The sequence below is a fragment of the Balearica regulorum genome, chromosome 4 (assembly GCF_011004875.1).
Source record: "Balearica regulorum gibbericeps isolate bBalReg1 chromosome 4, bBalReg1.pri, whole genome shotgun sequence".
Classification (NCBI taxonomy): Eukaryota; Metazoa; Chordata; class Aves; order Gruiformes; family Gruidae; genus Balearica; species Balearica regulorum.
Genome location: NC_046187.1, coordinates 74,897,785 through 74,915,606, shown reverse-complemented (window position 1 = coordinate 74,915,606; position 17,822 = coordinate 74,897,785). Strand labels below are relative to the sequence as shown.

General features: G+C 42.4%; 1 protein-coding gene across 20 annotated transcripts in view; it reads right to left on the bottom strand.

Moving 5' to 3' along the window:
• Positions 1–17,822, bottom strand: part of CTBP1 (C-terminal binding protein 1) — a 248,970-nt gene that overhangs the window by 66,063 nt on the left and 165,085 nt on the right. For 2 of the 20 annotated variants that reach the window (XM_075752713.1, XM_075752718.1), the window contains exon 1: positions 3,020–3,267. The exons of 12 other annotated variants lie outside the window; for them this stretch is intronic. Coding sequence is in view for 3 of the 8 variants with exons in the window: in XM_075752699.1 (XP_075608814.1) it covers positions 4,801–4,912 (112 nt within the window). In the remaining 5 variants the exon portion in view is untranslated. Of the gene's footprint in view, positions 1–3,019; positions 3,268–4,800; positions 4,955–17,822 lie in introns of those variants that run through there. 6 more of the 20 variants (XM_075752699.1, XM_075752698.1, XM_075752703.1 and 3 more) reach the window with 6 other exon arrangements.

Genomic DNA, 17,822 nt, shown 5'->3' with positions numbered 1-17,822 from the left:
TCCATACACTTACTGCTCTTCAAACTATTTGCTTGTAAAATAAGCTTATTTTTTAAATTTTATTTTATTCTTAAGGTATTCATGTGAACAGGCGCTTTGGGATAACGTCAATTTTCTCCCCAAAAGGGACTACCCAGGCTAGTCCCCAATCTGTGGTAGATGTTCTTATTTGATAAGGAGGGATTGACTTTACATTTCAAATGTTGGCAAGCGTGCTACTGTATCTGTATGATAACACTTCACAGTAGCCAGCCCAATCCTAATCTCTCGGATTACACTTTCAACTAAGTACCACGACGGCTCTGTTTACATTGTAAATAAAACAATAACTCTTAGAAACAAACAGAGAGATTAGTAAATTGAAGCATCGGGCATTTTTAACAAAGGGTAGATGCTATTTATCTTTATGATACAGCAGGACAAATCAAGAGCTAACTAAACTGACAAATGTAAGGGCACTTGTAATCTGTTTTGTCACGCTATCAGGAACTCTACGTTATGACGAAGTACCATAGTGTATACAATATTTACGACAATGAGCTTTTTACACGTATATATACTGCGTGCTCAAAAGCTGCATGCTCCAGCTACTCCTTAACTACACAGACAACACTGAACTGAAAAATTCACAAAGGTGACTGTAGTAGTTTCATTTCAAAATAGTAGTTTCATTGATTAAACTCTTCTACTGAGCACAACTACAGCAATTCTCAGGATTATTACTATTTTATTTACCAATTTGGTAATGAAATAAGACACCACTTGATGGAGAAATACTGGGTCTACATTATGGGGGGTGGGGTTTACAGAAGGACAGAGAATACACCACTGACGCTGCACCAATTTATGCCCTCAATGCCATTAAATAAACACAGAGAAACTCCATTCACATCACAAAATCATGTATTATTTTACATTAACAATGACAAAAATGTGGGAACAGTTTAACTCTCTCAATTTCCCTCTTCTGTTTATTAATTGCAGCCACCCCATAAACACCTATTTCTTGTTCAGCCTGCAAAAACCGTGGCAGGTTTGGGGCAGGCGGTGGTTTGTTTCATTTTGGTGTGAAATACACCAGTGAATTACAAATATTTTGTCCCTAGCTTACTCTCCGGATGGTTGACATAATAGTAAACCAAAGAGGATATTATTTGTCAAACATTAAGGAATTCCAATAATGAAATCTTGTTGCCTTTGGGGGTCAATAAAGAGCAACATTATAAAATATACTAAAGTTAGCAGTTTGGGCTGCTAATTTTACATTCTGCTTCACCAACACACAGCTAAAAATAGATAAAACATAAGAACACAGAACAAAGAGATGCACTGGACAATTATTTTTCTACTAGCATAATCTACTTTATAATGAGTGAGCTTTTTAACCCTTTTTCTTTATAAAAGATATAGATTTTTAAAGTGTTGCTCAATGGGATTTTATCTGAAATTATTTAAATATAGATTTTATTTTTGTTAGTATTTTCTTGTTCCCTTCCTAGTGAGATACAATAATGAGATTTAAAATATTTTAATAAGGGCATCAGGCTACTTGCCAAGGGGCTCAAATGCTAAATAAGTATATTTACATCTTCTAAGACCCAGGAGAAAGAATCAGGGCGATGCACTTGAAACACGTATGTACGCTGCAGATATTATAGTTAATTTTAATTCACTGGGAAAAAAGTACACATACACTTCAGTTTATTAGGCCTCATTATTTTCAATGAGGCTAAAGGGATGATTATCTTTAGCTGCTCCATCATGGCCTAAAAGCAAACATTCTTCCTGATAAGGACAACAGTTATTAAAATATAAGGCCACGTTAAATTGTTTAATCTAAGTTACAACAGGTGAAATTTTGAAAAACCCCTGCTGATAACAGTGTTTTCTACTATTATTCTGTCCAGATCGGTACTATGAGCAAAATCCTGACTTTTGATTTTAATTTTTTTTTAGAGGAAAACAAAGCAGCATAGCAGACTGACTCATATCTACACAGTAAACAGGCTTATTCTCTGCTTCATAACCTTCTTTAAGTATCATTTGCTTACAAAATGATAATGTTTATAAACAGAATCGACATTCTGTCTCCTTATGTCTGGGGAAAGAAAAAAAAAATCACCTTCAGATTAACATGATAATTTATGCCAAGCAATTCTGGAGGCATATCTGTAACATCACCCCATGCATATTATTCATGTTACCTTCAAAACCAGCAGCAATCCATAAATGCATTTGGTAGCACATGTTTTAAAAAAAAAAAAAAAAAAAAACGGGGAGGGGGAAGAGAAAAGAAAGAAAAAGAGAAATTCAAATTTACGGACAAGAGCCTTACCTCTCAGATACATAACCCGTCCACAGATTTAGCAAAATCATTTCAACAGCCAGGCCTTAAGCACTTTTTACAGCAATAAAACGCCGCTTTTAAACTTCCTGTTTATTGAAATATTAGCACAGCTTTTTTTTTTTTTTTCTTTTTTTCCCCTCCATGGCACTTCACCAGCATTTCTCTGCAGTTCGAAGCCAGGGCACCGCTCAGCCCAGCAGCGAACGGGACCGGAGCGGGAAACCCACCCCGAATTAACGTTCTGGGTGCAGTTTTAGCGCCGTTTGACTTTTTTTTTATTTAAGGATGATTGTACCCGCACCCGAGTTCCAGTCCCCCGACTGCGCCTCACCCTCCTCCCCGCGTTTAATTTTCATTTCTATTTATTACCATTATTATTATTCAAATACCCCAGCTACCAACCAGGCAAAGTTGTGCCGGCGATGCGGCCGTCAGGGGAGCCCCGCTCCCCACCGGCGACCGGGGAGGGGGGTGGGTTCCGCGGAGGGGCCGGCAGCGGCGGTGACGGGCACACAAAGCGCGGCGGCAGCGGCGGCGGCGGGGGCCGATCCCACCCCCACACCTCCCCACACACACACAGCGCCCACCACCACCCCCCACACACACACCCCGGGTCGGTCCCCACAAGCCGCGACCAGGCCGGCGCGACGCGACGCGAAGCGAGATCGTTACCTAGAGGCAAGCCCTTGTTTAATAAGTGAGAACTTCCCATTGAAACGCTACGTCCGCGCTCGCCGCGGGGAGGAGGCCGGCCGGGAGGGCACCGCCGCTCCGCGACGGCGAGGCTGGCAATAAAAACACAAGCCGCCGCGGCATATGGCGGCTACTCCGTGGGCGCCCCTGAAGTGAGGCGCCTCGGCGCGCGCCCGCGCGCATGCCCGCCCGCGCGCATGCCCGCCCGCGCGCCCCCGCCGCGCGCACGCGCGCCGCCCGCTGGCGGGGGGGGGGGGGGTGTGTGTGTGGGGGGGTGCGCGTATGTGTGTGTATCGGAGGGGGGGAGCGGCCGCTGCCGCCGCCACGGGCGGGGCTTCCACGCCCCCCCCCCCCCCCCGGTTGATCTCCTGGTTCCAGGAAGGCACCGAAGATAGAAAGAGAGTGGGGCGGGCTGAAGAGGGCCTGGAGCCTTCACGCCTCCAGTCGCGGGTGTTTGGTTCGTGGCGCCAGAAACGCGCACCGAAACCTCGGGCTGCTTCTAGGAGCCGATGTAGCCGCTGGTTTGGTTGGGTTTGCTTAAACTTCAACAAAGTTAACACGAGCTGCGTTCGACACCTGCACTGGCATCCCAAAACATCGGCACTTCTGGGGTTTCACCATGTTTTGGGATTCGGCTAAGGCTTTTCCCCTTTATGAATTAACAGGGATTTTAAAAAAAAACCCAACCCAGAACGCACTAATTGTTCTCCTAGTGTGAGCTGTCCTCGGGTGTCCCACTCTGCAGCTCCCCACACGGAGTCCCCAGGACCTGGGTCCCCGGAAAGCCCCACAGACTACAGAAAGGGCCAATCCTCTGTAATGATCCCGTCCCGCAGCACCAAATTAATCACTGCTGGTCTTGTACTTCACCTACTCGCACCATCCTGCGTGGGGACGCCAAGAAATAACAGAACATCAGCCCAGCGCGGGGTCGACCCTCAGAAGAGGCTGCTGGAGCCAAGGGGCGCCTTTCTGGGGAAAGGCCAGGTCTCAATGCACCCGAAAACCAGCAGCTGCCCAAAGTGGAACCGAGACTGAGATGTGGGTCAAAACCCGGTGTTACCGCCAGCGCCCGAACCCCGGCCACCCCGTTCTCCCCGCTCCGTGCCGCCCCACCGGGGCTGGTCCCCCCGAGAACCCGCCATCCGCCTCCTCGCCGAAGCAGCGGTGGCGGCGGCGGACGAAAACCAAAGTCGTCGCGGCGCCCCCGCGGCCGGCTGGGTCAGCTGACGGCGGCCCCGCCCCGCCCGAGTGAGGGAGGGGTGAGGGCGGCGGAGGTCCGCAGCGCCGCCATGGTCTCGCGCCGCCGCCTTTCCCCCCGGGTTTCTCCTCTCCTCAGCCCCGGGAGCTCCGGTTCCAGCTATCTGAGAAACTTTTACGCCTCTCCCACAGCCAACCCCTTTCCTCCTCAGCCGCGGCCAGGGAGCGGAGTCGCGGCCGGGAGCAGACAGGGTGTTCGCTCGTTCCGTCCCCTCCCCACAGACGAGCCCGGCGAGCGAAAACCCCATCTTTGGCTTTTTCCAGAAAGAAAACGCTCGATTTCTGTCAGCGGTTACGCCGCAAACGGCCCCAAAGCCCGCGCTGCCACAGCAGCACCTCAGGGGTGCCAGGGGACACGACTCCCCCTCAGATAACGACTGGGGGGGGACACACGACAGGTCAACCTCTGATAAAAATAAAGTACTAGCGCTCTTTTCTGAGCTGAGCGGTAAGTCAGGGCCTGAATCTCCTCAAACGGAGGGAAATGGCAAAGCTCTTACCGACTTCGAGGTGAGGAGAAGCAGGCCACCAAGCCGGGCCGAGGTGCAGGGTCCGGCCGCCCCAGGGGAGTTTGGGGTGCCCTCGCTGAGGGGGAGCGAGCTCGGCGTACATCTGTCCGCGCCTCAGCGTACATCTGTCCGCGCCGCCGCCTTGCTCCAAGCCAAGCTCCCAGCGCCAAGTTTCAGTACCTCCTCTCACACGTTTTTAATCGTTTTGCGGGATGATCTGAGAGTCAGTTCTGCTGACTGCATCGCTGAACTCCGGGTCCGTGGCTGATTGCTCAAAAGTAACGCAAGGGAAGGGAGGGGGTAGACATTAAGATTTTAGAACTTTTTTTGGATTCTGCAGGATTGGTCTGCAATACTTAGGGTAGCCGTGGTGATGAGTATATTAGAGGTAACTAATGCAAACAGTTACAGGGACTCCTGGGCAGCATTCACTAGTAATTCACTCTGATAAGCGACATGCCTGATACTAGGAGTGGATCATCTCTTCTCTGTTTCTATATGCACTGGCTGCAGATTTTCCTGTGGTTTTGGGGTTGGTTTGGTTGGTTTTTTGAGAGGACTATTTTAACACAAAGGTTGTAAAGGGTGGGTTCAGCCTCCAAGTTGTGTGGATTTCAGGAATCCACTCATAGCACAAGTAAAGGATTTTAGCTTATAGGCAGCCTTCAGCAACTTGGCTCCAGGCTCCCTAATAACTTGATTTTCCCCCTCATTTTCCAGGTAGTGTCATTTCACAGGGTTACCAGCAGGATCGGGGGGTAACTCCCAGGACAAGTTTATGCAGCCTCTGACTTTCTTCATTTTCCTCCTGCATTCATGAGAAAGCCTGTTGTGGCTTGGTATAGACGTCTCAGACATGCCTCAAACACCACAGTTTCTCTAGATTCTCACTGCGCTTCACTAGGGCAGCATCTAGCCAAGTGCCTCATGTGGGGTTTGTATAAATAAACAAATTTGGTTTTAATCACTTTAAAGTGGTTAACCACTTTATTGCCAGTTATAGATGTTAGCAAATATAAAAATATATACATATCAAAGCTGTAAAAAGAAAATAATGATATTCTTTTTGCACTACTTAAGTTGCCATGTAGCAAAGTATCAGCAGAAACGAGCATTACGGGTAGAACACGCTTAAACCTCAAGTGCGGTGTATGTGAATACCAATATGGATATGGAAGTATCTCTGGCAAAAAAAATAATAGCAGAAAATGAAAATTCAGAAATGAAGTTAGAGTTTGGGGGGGGGGTTGAGAAACATAAACAGATACAGGCAATGAGACCATTTCCTTGGTGGGGTTACATGACTGGGCAAATGTTTAGTTCTAAACTGGAACTGCGGCTTCGAGGAGGGAGGGGAGTGTGGTACAAAATATTATGACAAGGGGAGTGCTCTAAGTGAGGATAAGTTGGCATGATGAACAGATGGAGTATTCAATAACAGGAGGTTATTAATACTGCAGTTTGGTATTCTCTATGCTACTTCATGAAGGGATTCATATGCTTGCTCTTTTTCCTTTCTGATTGTACGCAGACCTAACAAATAAATATGCGTACTGTAGGTAATGCCGGATTGTGCACACACACACACATGCATCGCAAGTTCATGTTTCCTGGGAAAGCATCAAGGGCTGGATCCTCAGCTGAGGGTAACTGGACTGACCATGTTCCTTTCAACAGTGGAAAGCTGATTTGCACCTGCTGAAGGAGAGAGGTTATCTGACCCCGTCTCCCCAGGCAAAAGGTCTCTCCACCCTGCTCTTTGACAGCTGCCGCGAGGCACCTGCTCTAGAGAATAAACTAGGAGGGCTCTCAGGATGGAAAAGAAAACGAAATAACCAAAGAGCAACTGAAGTCTTCCTGCAGAACACAATGCAGTGTTGTTTCTGTTTAAGAAAATGAAGCTTGCGTTCACCCAGAGTTCAGTCCTCCTCCCCTACATGGCTTTCAGTGACATGAGGAAATCCAGGAGCAGACCAGCTGCCTCCAGCCAAACCTTCCACACCCCTATCCATTTTACTTCCTAAGTTCTCCAGCTCGCCTCTGCGTCACCAGTCAGTCCTCTTCACATCTTTTAGACTGCAGCTTGTACAGCTACAATATAAGTAAATCTTCCACAATACATAACGATCCCCATCGTCTTATCACATTTCGGCACTGCTGTCACTGTGAGCTTGTTGGGGTTTTTTAACAGTAATGTTACACAGCTGAGTGTATTGTGTTTTGCACTAAGAATTATGGCATTTTTCAAAGCCCCCAAACTGTTTCTTGGCTTCTTAAGAGTCAGCTGGAGGAGCACATGTGCTGAAGAGTAAATACATTGTTTTAAATGTATCTGTTAACAGCCATACGTATAATTTAAGTACAAGTTTTATTCCCCTCAGAATGTCTAATCATAAGGGCATGACCTTGGGCTTTCACAAATTAGATACATTAGGGTACAATCTCTTTAACAGATGTGACTTTGAAGATACTGAAAGAGGAAGTTTTACTGTTGTATCATATAAGCAACGAGCCAAGATACATGTTGATTGCTCTCTAAAGTGAATAATGAGGTTTGACAATAGTCTTACATCTAGATACTGAGACTGTGTACTTACAGATTGTCTTTAGTTTGTCATAGCTGTGTGTGCTGGCTCTTTCTGCATCTTCTTGCTTCATTATCAAACATGCGTCATTCATTTTAAGAGTTTTTAAAGCCTTCATTTAAAAGCTTTGTGCATTTTTTAATCAAAATGTAAGATTATATTTCAATGGAATATCTTAATTTTTGTCAGCAGTAAATCTTGCAGATGCTATTAAAGAGATCCTAAAGGGATTTATGTCAGAACAAAAGAATGGTGGGATAAAGCAGGCCCAACACTTAAACTATATCCTAAAAATAGATCTTTAAAATGCGTCATCAAAATAAGTCAATTCAATTTATATAAGATCTGGAAAGAAAACTTTGTTTGGATTTAAATATTTCCTTAATTCTTTCACTCAGATCCTGAAAAGCATTTGTTTATGAAACACACACACAGATCAGTCTACTTTCATTTTGCAATTGCATATTTTAATTACAGCTTCTTTTTTTTAGGTATAACTTCCTCTCTGTGAAACTTCCTGCTATAGGAAGTTAATGATTTCTGGTTGATGTGAAAGAGAAAGGCCACTTTGGAGAAACATTTTCAGCAGGTTCTGAGAGGAAAATGGAAAAAAGAATAATTGACAAAAGGGAAACACTTCAAGAAATGGTGGTCATCACAAGCATGAAACAGAGGACCTTCATCTACTGTAAAAAAGGTTTGCTGAAGGATCAAAGTCATAGATTAAAGTTCCACTTAATGAACAAGAAGTTCAGCTGTGTCAAACATTCAAAGTCATTTTTGAAATGCCAAATGTGCATTGCTCCTTTCTCAAAATGGAACGGCTCTACTAGCTCTGTGCTGGAAATACCAGCCGTACAAAAGTGAAAAAGCTTGCAGTGTGCTGAATGAATGAAAGAATAAATTCCCTTCAAACCAGTGAACACAGAAAACCTCTCTCCTCTGATGTTATCTGTATTAAGTGACTAAGGGATTTTCTTCTTGATCTCACTCTCTTCATACAAGTGCTAAAAACACAAGAAGCAGGGTGGAATTAAATCCTCTGCATTTTCTGGTTATCGTGAAATGAGAGGTATCATTTTCCATCTCGTCAGGAGGAGTTAACAGACCATTTCCAGGAAGGTCTGTGTTCTGGCTGAAGAGAAAAAGAAGATAGACATGGACAGCGGAAGAAACCTATCGAGAACCATTAATGGATGTCAGCCATTGTCCATCTGTTCACAGTGGAATAAATCCAGACCTGAAGGAACAACTGCAACCTGCCCCATATGGCTCGCTCCCTTCTGCGCTGGCAGGGCTGCTTTGGGGATTTGACATTGGATGAGGTAAAGGAGAAGCAGTGCAATCTGTGTTCCTGGGAACGAACAGCCAATTAACATGAGAGAACAAAAAGTGGGTTAGTAACCCAGGGGAAGGTTTTCTCCTTCTCACCTGTTTGAAATCTTGGAGCTCATTCAAACTGGGTACATTGCAGAGATGCTGTGCTGAGGCTCCTCCTACTAATGAAGTCCTTAAAAATTTAACTTTAGCTACTAACAAAATTATGTGGGCAGTGGATAGCCCCTCAATCGGCGAGTGAGACCACTGATCCAGCTGTCTCCCAAGGTGTAAAAGGAGGCATTTGGAATATATTACACTAAAAATTCCATTAAAAATTGTAATGCAATATACTTTCAACATAATGAACCAGGGTAACAACATTCTGCATTTACTTTTCTAGAACTGGACTGTAGCAAGTTACTAATGAGTAGTAATTTACTTCTCAAGTTTTAAATCAGTCTGGGCCTGGTAATGAAGCAAAGTATTATTTTTAGAGGATTGAAGGCAGTAGGCTCATGCCCATATAGAATAGTTATGACATGTGATTGTCTCTTTGAAATTATAATGAAAAATAGATATTCTTTGTGAGGCTTCATTCTGTATGCAAATAAACAGATAAATATTAAAGCCAACAGAAGGGATCAAAAACCTGCAAGTTTGTAATAGATTCAATAACCTGTTTGGTGACAGTAATTTCACAGGTAATATGGAGAATAATTAACCATCCCGGGGCCTAAGCAGAACCAGTGGATGTCCTGAGTGAACTTCCTATTGTGGGTACGTCTTTGGTCTTAGGACAATCTGCTGAGAAACCTAACAGATGCAGAAAATCCAATTCAGATGTGATGTGCAAGAGTTACATTCGCCTCCACGGATTCAAGAGCAGGCCACTGCCTATGCCACTTCCAGAAGAAAGGTGGGAGATGCCGGAGGCTTGATCTCTGCTTTAGCTCTAAAGCCACAAGCAGTTCAGATTTGCCAGTGTACCTCCCAACATGAGGTGATTATTTGCTCAGAAGTGGGATTAATTATTTTAGGCCTGGCACCACCTACCCAGCAGCAGTAGGGGCATCTCTAGGAGATGCTGTACATACCTACCAATTTGGTCTGGCAGTAAGTTCCTGAACAATTAGATTCGCACTTACAAATGTCATTCATGCACTAGGTGGCACAGAGAACGTCATACTTCCTTGCTTGAAACACGTATCACAAAACCGAAGACCTCCTCAGGAATGATAAAAAAGGGTAAAATCAAAGTAACTTCTCACTAAGCATTTATCTGGAGACTTTTCTCTCAAACTAACCACGAGGCTTACAAATCTGAAAAACCAGCAAGGCTGCTAAAGGATGCAAAAATCAAAACAATGTTTGTTACGTGGAAACGTTCATTTGCTGTCAAGGACCTCGAGCACAACCACGCACTGGGACTCTACATTTATGACATTGAAACGAACTCTCTTCCTTTGCCAAATTTACTTGGGGTGATTACAACTCATCAGTCTTGCATCTCCTCCTCTTCCAAATTGAACTCTGCTTTGTACCCTGGTGAAATACTGCACTACCAGCACTCCATCACCTAGCGCTGAGGTAAGAGATGCTTCATTAGTGAGCAAAAAGTGACCTCTAGTGAATCATGACCCCAGCTCCTGAGACACACAACATCTCCCTGGCAGCGCCTTGCCTTTCGCTGACTGATCACGTCCATGGACAATTAAAATTTGATAATGCTACACCACAACAGCAGTCAGCATCTGCACACCATCGCTCAAGCACTTCAGATACCTTCAGTGACTCACACTTCGCAGAGCAGCTACAACAAACAACAGAGAACATTTGCACATCAAAAAACCTGAACGCATTTGTATAAACATAATAAAATCTGCCTACAGGTAACTATTGAGTAATTTAATGGACTATAATCAAAAGTGTAAGCTCTAACTAGATTTTTTAACTTGTTTTAATTTCATTTTAAAAGTAGTGTATCCAAAAATTTGTAAACAAAATAAGAAAACCATCCTATTAACTATCTAAAAATAATAATAATCTCAATGAAGAGCGCTTTGTATTCTAAGAAGACAGGAAAATTAGAGTGGAGAAAAACCAGTGAAGAGATGGGCAGTGAAAATCAGTTCCATAGTTACAACATATATGTTCCATAGTCACAACAGTATACAGGCTGGGCAACCCATAACAGTGAACGGTCGATGATTTCAGAGCAGTAAAAATAAACTAGGAAGGTTTCATGAGTAAACCACCTACCCCATTGGCTGCAGAAACACACTTCATATGTTGCCTGCCTCCACATATCTGGCAACATACTAATATTTTTATACCGCTCCAAATATGTATATGTTTTTCTAACTGGTGGGCTGACCCTGGCTGGACACCAGGCACCCCCCCAAAGCCATCACTGTCCATCCTCAGCTGCACAGGGGACAGAAAATGTAACGAAAGGCTCGTGGGTCGAGATAAGGACAGGGAGATCACTCAGCAATTACCGTCATGGGCAAAACAGACTCAGCTCGGGAAAATTAGTTTCATTTATTACCAATCAAGTCGATTCATGAGAAATAAAACCATATCTTAAAACCCCTTCCCCCTGCCCCTCCCTTCTTCCCGAGCTCAACTTCACCCTCGATTTCTCTCCCTCCTCCCTGCCAGCAGCACAGGGGGACAGGGAATGGAGGTTGTGGTCAGTTCATCAAACGTTGTCTCTGCTGCTCCTTCCTCCTCAGGGGGAGGACTCCTCACACTCCTCCCCTGCTCCAGCGTAGGGTCCTCCACAGGCTGCAGGTAGATACCTGCTCCACCATGGACCTCCATGGGCTGCAGGGGGACAGCCTGCCTCACCATGGTCTTCCCCGCAGGCTGCAGGGGAGTCTTTGCTCCCGTGCCTGGAGCACCTTCTGCACTGACCTTGGTGTCTGCAGAGTTGTTCTCTCACATCTTCTCACTCCTCTCTCTGGCTGCAATTGCTCTTGGTATTATGCAGGTTTTTTTCCCCCCTCCTTAACTCTGTTACCCCAGAGGTGCTGCCACCATTGCTGATGGGCTCGGCCTTGGCCAGCGGCAGGTCCGTCCTGGAGCCGGCTGGCATTGGCTCTGTCGGACATGGGGGAAGCTTCTGGCAGCTTCTCACAGCAGCCGCCCCTGTAGCCCCCCCGCTACCAAAACCTGGCCATGCAAACCCTAACTAACAAACACTAACAAACATTTTATAGGCAGTTATTGGGATTTTTTCTTTTACTAAATCAAAATAAAGACTCCTGTGCAACTTTTTTACTTCCCATTCTCAAGATTTAAAACTCAATAGCTGAAAAAGTAAACTGCAAGAAGCCCTTATCCCTATGCAAGGCTCTTAAGATATGTACAAATCCTAGAGACATAGGTTTACGTGCCAGCTTACACAGTGAGATGGTAACTTCTGTATATTGAAAACGCTGCCTTTGTATTGCTGTACAACATATAGAGAGAAGTAGACTGTTATCCTAGCATAAATACTGCCTGATCATACTACTTATATTCATATAACATACAATTTCACTACAGAAGAAAATTGATTCAAATAGGTGATAATCAAGTATCAACAGATTTACTGCTACTTGGGTTTATATTTATTGCCAAATACTCCGACTTTCAGACTAAGGCAGCACTGTGCATTATGGTAAGAGGGTATTATTTAAAGATTATTGGATAAACTTTCCAAAGGCCTTACTACATGACATGAAGAAAATGCTGCAGAGAGAACACATCTCATGAAAATGTTTGCTAAAGTGCTGTCTTTGGAACGGTTCAACTCCTCTACTCTCTGACAGAGATGTTTTGTTCAATTTGTATCACAGCACGGCACAACTGTGGTCCTACAAGCATCTTTTGGGAACTCCATGATCTTACGACAACCATTACTCTCGACAGCGGAATCGTTGGTGCAATTTTAAAGATAGTTACGGTTGTGCCAGGCAGGTGTTGGCAAGGCGGCTGGGTGATACTTCTGCCGTATTTGTGATTCATGATGACATTGTGGAAAGCCCACAAAGAGTTCATCATGAGCTATAAACAAAAGGCATCAAAATAAATAAAAGCACTTTCTATGATAGTTTTAAAAGGTAAATTTCCTAGAACAGAGTACTGAATAGAAGATGATTTGGAACATTATGTCAGCTTCTGAAACCAGTTTCAGTTAATGCACCACGTTGCTTATTTTACTCTTTTCAGTTTTTTTTCATTTATTTTGTCAAGACAATTATTTGGTCTTTTAACATATCCTGTCTTTTTTTATGAAGCAAGGTATTGAATACTGCTTTTGTGTAATGAACTAGTATTTTTCACTACCTTGATATGCCATTTGAGCTACCAGGTCACAAGAAACACAGTAAGCAATTGAAAATCTGCAGCACTGATGCAATCAACAATTTTAATGTTTTTATTTTTATCACCTAATTCTAGGGAACATCTTAGGGTATATCAAACTATTTTAATCCTTGCTTCAAATTCTCATGTTTTTTTGGGTCCTGTTTACCCTATGACCAGCAGAAGAGTCACTGATATTAGAATCAACTTTTATTAAGTTGTATTACTTCACGTATCTGAAAGAATGATCACAGAACAGGCTTGTACATCACCTCAGGAAGAGTAAAGTTCAGCAGACGTACACAAAAAGGGAAATACTACCACGCAAACAGATTGGGTTCTTAATTAAAATGATTTGATATGCCTTATGAACAATACAAGTTATATCACAGATGATGATGTTACCTTAGGAAAAATGTACTTTAAATTAACTAGTGGAGGCTAAAGACAACTGAGCTGTAATAATAAGTAAATGTATATAGATAATGTATAAATAATTAATTAGCTTTTCCTGAAAGACCTGGAAACAAATGAGAATACTTTGTGTACTGTTGTACCATGCTGATCTCTAACTAAAGTGGCTTCTGAGACCCATGACCCAGAAAGGTTAAAGTTTGTGTCTTTCCCAGAGGCTGCACCTACATGATTAACATTACAGAGAAACCCACATCAGAAAGAACTAGCACAAGAGAGGAATGAACAATAATTCATGTAGAAAATAAATGGTCTAAGGAGAAAAAACCCACCCTACCTTGGTTCAATAAGAGTATTTTGAATGTTTTTTCCTTTTAAGCACAACTGTAGCTTCCACTAAATCCCAAGTACTGAGGGAGAAAGAGTGGATTTTTTTTTTTTATTTCTAGAGATTTTACAATCACAACTGGAGTTCAGTGTTCTTAGCCTATTCCTGGATCTCTCCTGACAAGAGATTTCCAATTGTGCTAAAATCTATGGACGTCTTGAGATGCAGACAGATGTCTGTGAGGCCGTAGGCTGAGGTCATCAAACTCATCTCATTTGTGACCTAAGCCTAGTCTCTTGACTCTCTCAAAAAAAACAGGGGGGAGGGGGAAGAGGGATGGAAAGGGCATCAAAGAAATTGTTTGCTAATTTACCTAGAAAATTGTTCTAGTTAATTTTTAATCTAATAGCACACACAGATTTTAGTAACATATGGCCAACATGATGCACATTGAGAAGATATATATTTGGTCATCTATCATTACTACTCCTCCCAGTGTAATTATTGCTTCTGGCATTATTAGCAGGCAACTGTCTATTATTTCCTGAACATCTAACCAACCAAGTTTTCAAGAACTCATGTTTAAATCTCATTTCAAAGGCAGTTCTACTGCACTAAGTGGGTGAAATTGCTTAAATTAATACATCTTTCACATAAATCTTTATTTATCAATGAACGGTTCAATTTCTCAGTTCTTGAAACATCCAAGGAAAAAAGTGCCACGCTGATGCTGACATCATTTCTGCTGCTTAAGGGAAGACAAAACTGGGTCTCTCAAAGCTGCAGGCAAAATACTACAATGGATAACAAATATTCCTTGTGTATACGTGACTGGAACGGCTGTCTCCATTGGGCACTGACTGTACGTTGTGGGGCACAGAATGGATTCAGAGGAGATTTTTTTTGTTAGAAGCAGTTCATGTGTACATGCTGTATTCAAACAGCTTATTCTACAATCACTGCTACCTGCTCCCTGACCCCAGAGATGCCTTCTTGTTTAAAACAACCGTCAAACCTCCAAAACACTACAAAAACCCACAATGTAAATACATATATATACGCTCATTGCACAGGGGTTTTCTATTTTTTTAAAAAATAAAAAAAAAAACCAACCCACAAAAAACAAAGATACATTGATAGTAAATTTTCTGAATCTTTTTCCCTTTGATAGCTGCAGGGTAGCCTAAATTCGTACATATAATCCACTGTGGTGATCACCACTGGTTCTGTTCTGCTCTTAAAAAAAAGAGAAAAGGAGAAAAAGGTTTTGTACAGGAACATTAATAGTTCCACTTGCCCTGTGGCGAATGGGGAAAATATGTCAATGTGAATTATTGTACTGTCTCCATGGATCAAGATTTCTCTTAGTGCTTTCAAAATTCCACTATCAGAAACAATTGCTAAGAGCATTTGCTACTTAGCCTGCTATGCTGGCATCAAATAAGACCCTAGGATCAACTAATGCTAAAATATTATCTTCTATATTGATTTTCTCCCCCTACATTAACTAGGGAAAGAAACAGCTAAATAATTTTAGCCAGAAAGAATGGCATATCACTTTCACAAGGACATGCAAATAATTTAAATAATCAAGATATTTGGAAAATAGAATTTTGAGCAACTCAGACTACCAAAAATGTAAGAATATCACAGTATAATTTTATTTCATTCTGACCCAAACAAGTTGTGCCACATATTCCACTTACTATGCATACAGCGGGGAATGTAATATCTCTTCTCTGCAGAAACCAAGAACACCCACACAGATGCATTAGAAATAATAATTCTAATTTTGTGCAGTTGTACATGCACATTCGTATTTGAAGGAGTGAGCCAAATACTAATAAAGAGATTTCAAGTCCATTTTCTCTACTGGAAGGCTATTTTATGGGTATTTATTAAATTCCTTTTTTATATCTCTTCCCTAGTACTAGATTATGGTCTCAATTAATTAATAAAGTACAATTGTAGAAATTCATGGGCCACTGGGCAGATCTGGTGTGAAAATGTATTTCTAAACTTCTTGATCTGGCCAAGAATGCAGTAGAACAAGAATGAACGACTGATGAAATCCAAACACTGTGTACTTACACATTATTGATTATTTCTACAAAATAGCAAATTATTTTCACTAGAAAATAATCATCTTGATTCTTATACTACATTCACTAGTGGGATTCATAAACATCTAACAAATTCATCTAAGGTGACCATGAAAATGCAGTAACTCAGAGCTTCACAGGGTGTCCGAGTTAGCACTACTGATGTTCTGGTTAAAAAAGTTAGTGCTACACAAAACTGATAAAAACAAACACATATTAAAAGGATTATGAATCAGTTAGCTTAGGACACATTTGTCAGTGAGAAACTCTCTCAACAGAAATGTTTCTAATGGGTATCTGCCATCATCTTCACCAATGATGTGGACATAGATAGAAAATCTTTGCCACAATGACTGTGAACATCACAAAAACAATAATAACTGTCTGTAAAAAATAATAGCAACAGCGCAATCACACAGTCGTTTTGGATCATGGATAAATGAAGATCACAGAAACAAAACGTGCTTTAATAAAACCAAAACTGAAAGCTTTGCCATTAGAAAAGACAACTGTCACACTGACAGGGAAAGAAACTAAAGCCTAAAAAGTGACGTGCAACCCTGCGTGAGCTCCAAGAACCACACCTCGACATAAGGAGATAACATTTTCCTTGAAGAAATAGTTACATTCAAATATGGAGGAAATTTTTGCCACTGCGGATGGGATTACTGAGATTATAAATAGTTAACTATTGCTGCCAGCTCTGGCATCCATGTTGTGTACATTCGAAAGGGTGCGAAAAGAAAAACTCAATGCTGGAGAAAAATGCCTCAAAGAACACAATGTATTCAGATTGCCAATAAAAAATTGAGAGATAACAAGATTACCCTGTATAAGTACCTTTGTAGGGAGAAATACCAGACACTACAGGACTGCCTAATCTTAGAGGAAGACATAATAAGAAAGAGCAGCTTAGAAGCTCATTCAAAATCTGTATTTTTTAGCTTTTAAGTGGATGTTATTGACTATACTATCAAGGGTCATGGTGGTGTTTTCATCTCCTGAATCTTCAAATGCCCTTCTGAAAAATAAACGTCAGCCTAATAAAAAATTTGGGGCTGAACTGTATCAGGGATATACGTGATACAAAGGGGTTCAACGTAACCTGGAAATTCCCCCCTGATCCTACACTCTGGGGAGTTACAGCTCCAAAAACTTAAACTATTTGTTGGTTATTGCTCTGCTCTGGGTAGAAATCAACAGAACAGGTGATCTGTCTTTCACTGAGTGTCACCTATTGATATAAATCTCTCCCTGCTCGTGACATTCATTAACAGGAAGCAATTACTGCTGAGAAGTTGTGATAAAGAGGAATGTCTTCTCATAAAAGAGCTAAATTCCAGGAGAGCGCTCCTGGTGATTGCACTGAGAGCGCTATGGACAGAGTAGACAGATTTCAACTGGGCTTCAGTGGGAAGCCCCACACAGCATGTCAAACACTGAACTCAAGGGCTTTTAGTACTAAATTAATAACAAGTTGTTTTTACTGTCATTAAATAACTCAAAAACTTTGGGGTTCATGCACTTGTCTACCCAAGTGTGCCAAGGTAGAGATGTCTGGAGACTAGCAATGAATAAACAGATCACTGCGCCAGGCCGGATGCCAACGTGTACTTCTCACGTACCAACGCTACTGCCACCGTGCTTGGGTTTAGCTCAGTCAGTGCTTCTTTAAACACCTTCTCTATCATGCCCTGCAAGACTATTCTTGTATCTTGTATACCATCAATTTTTGGTATTTAGGCTGCTGACATCTGAATTGATGACACAGCACAGTCTTTTTCCATTCAGTTTGCAAAAAAGTTGCGCAAGATGGAGCCTAGAGGAATTCTGCTGGCAAGTGCTTTTGTAAGGGAACTGAGGTGTCTCGTAACTGGGAGAAATTAGAAGGATTGAGGCACCAGCCAAGATTCA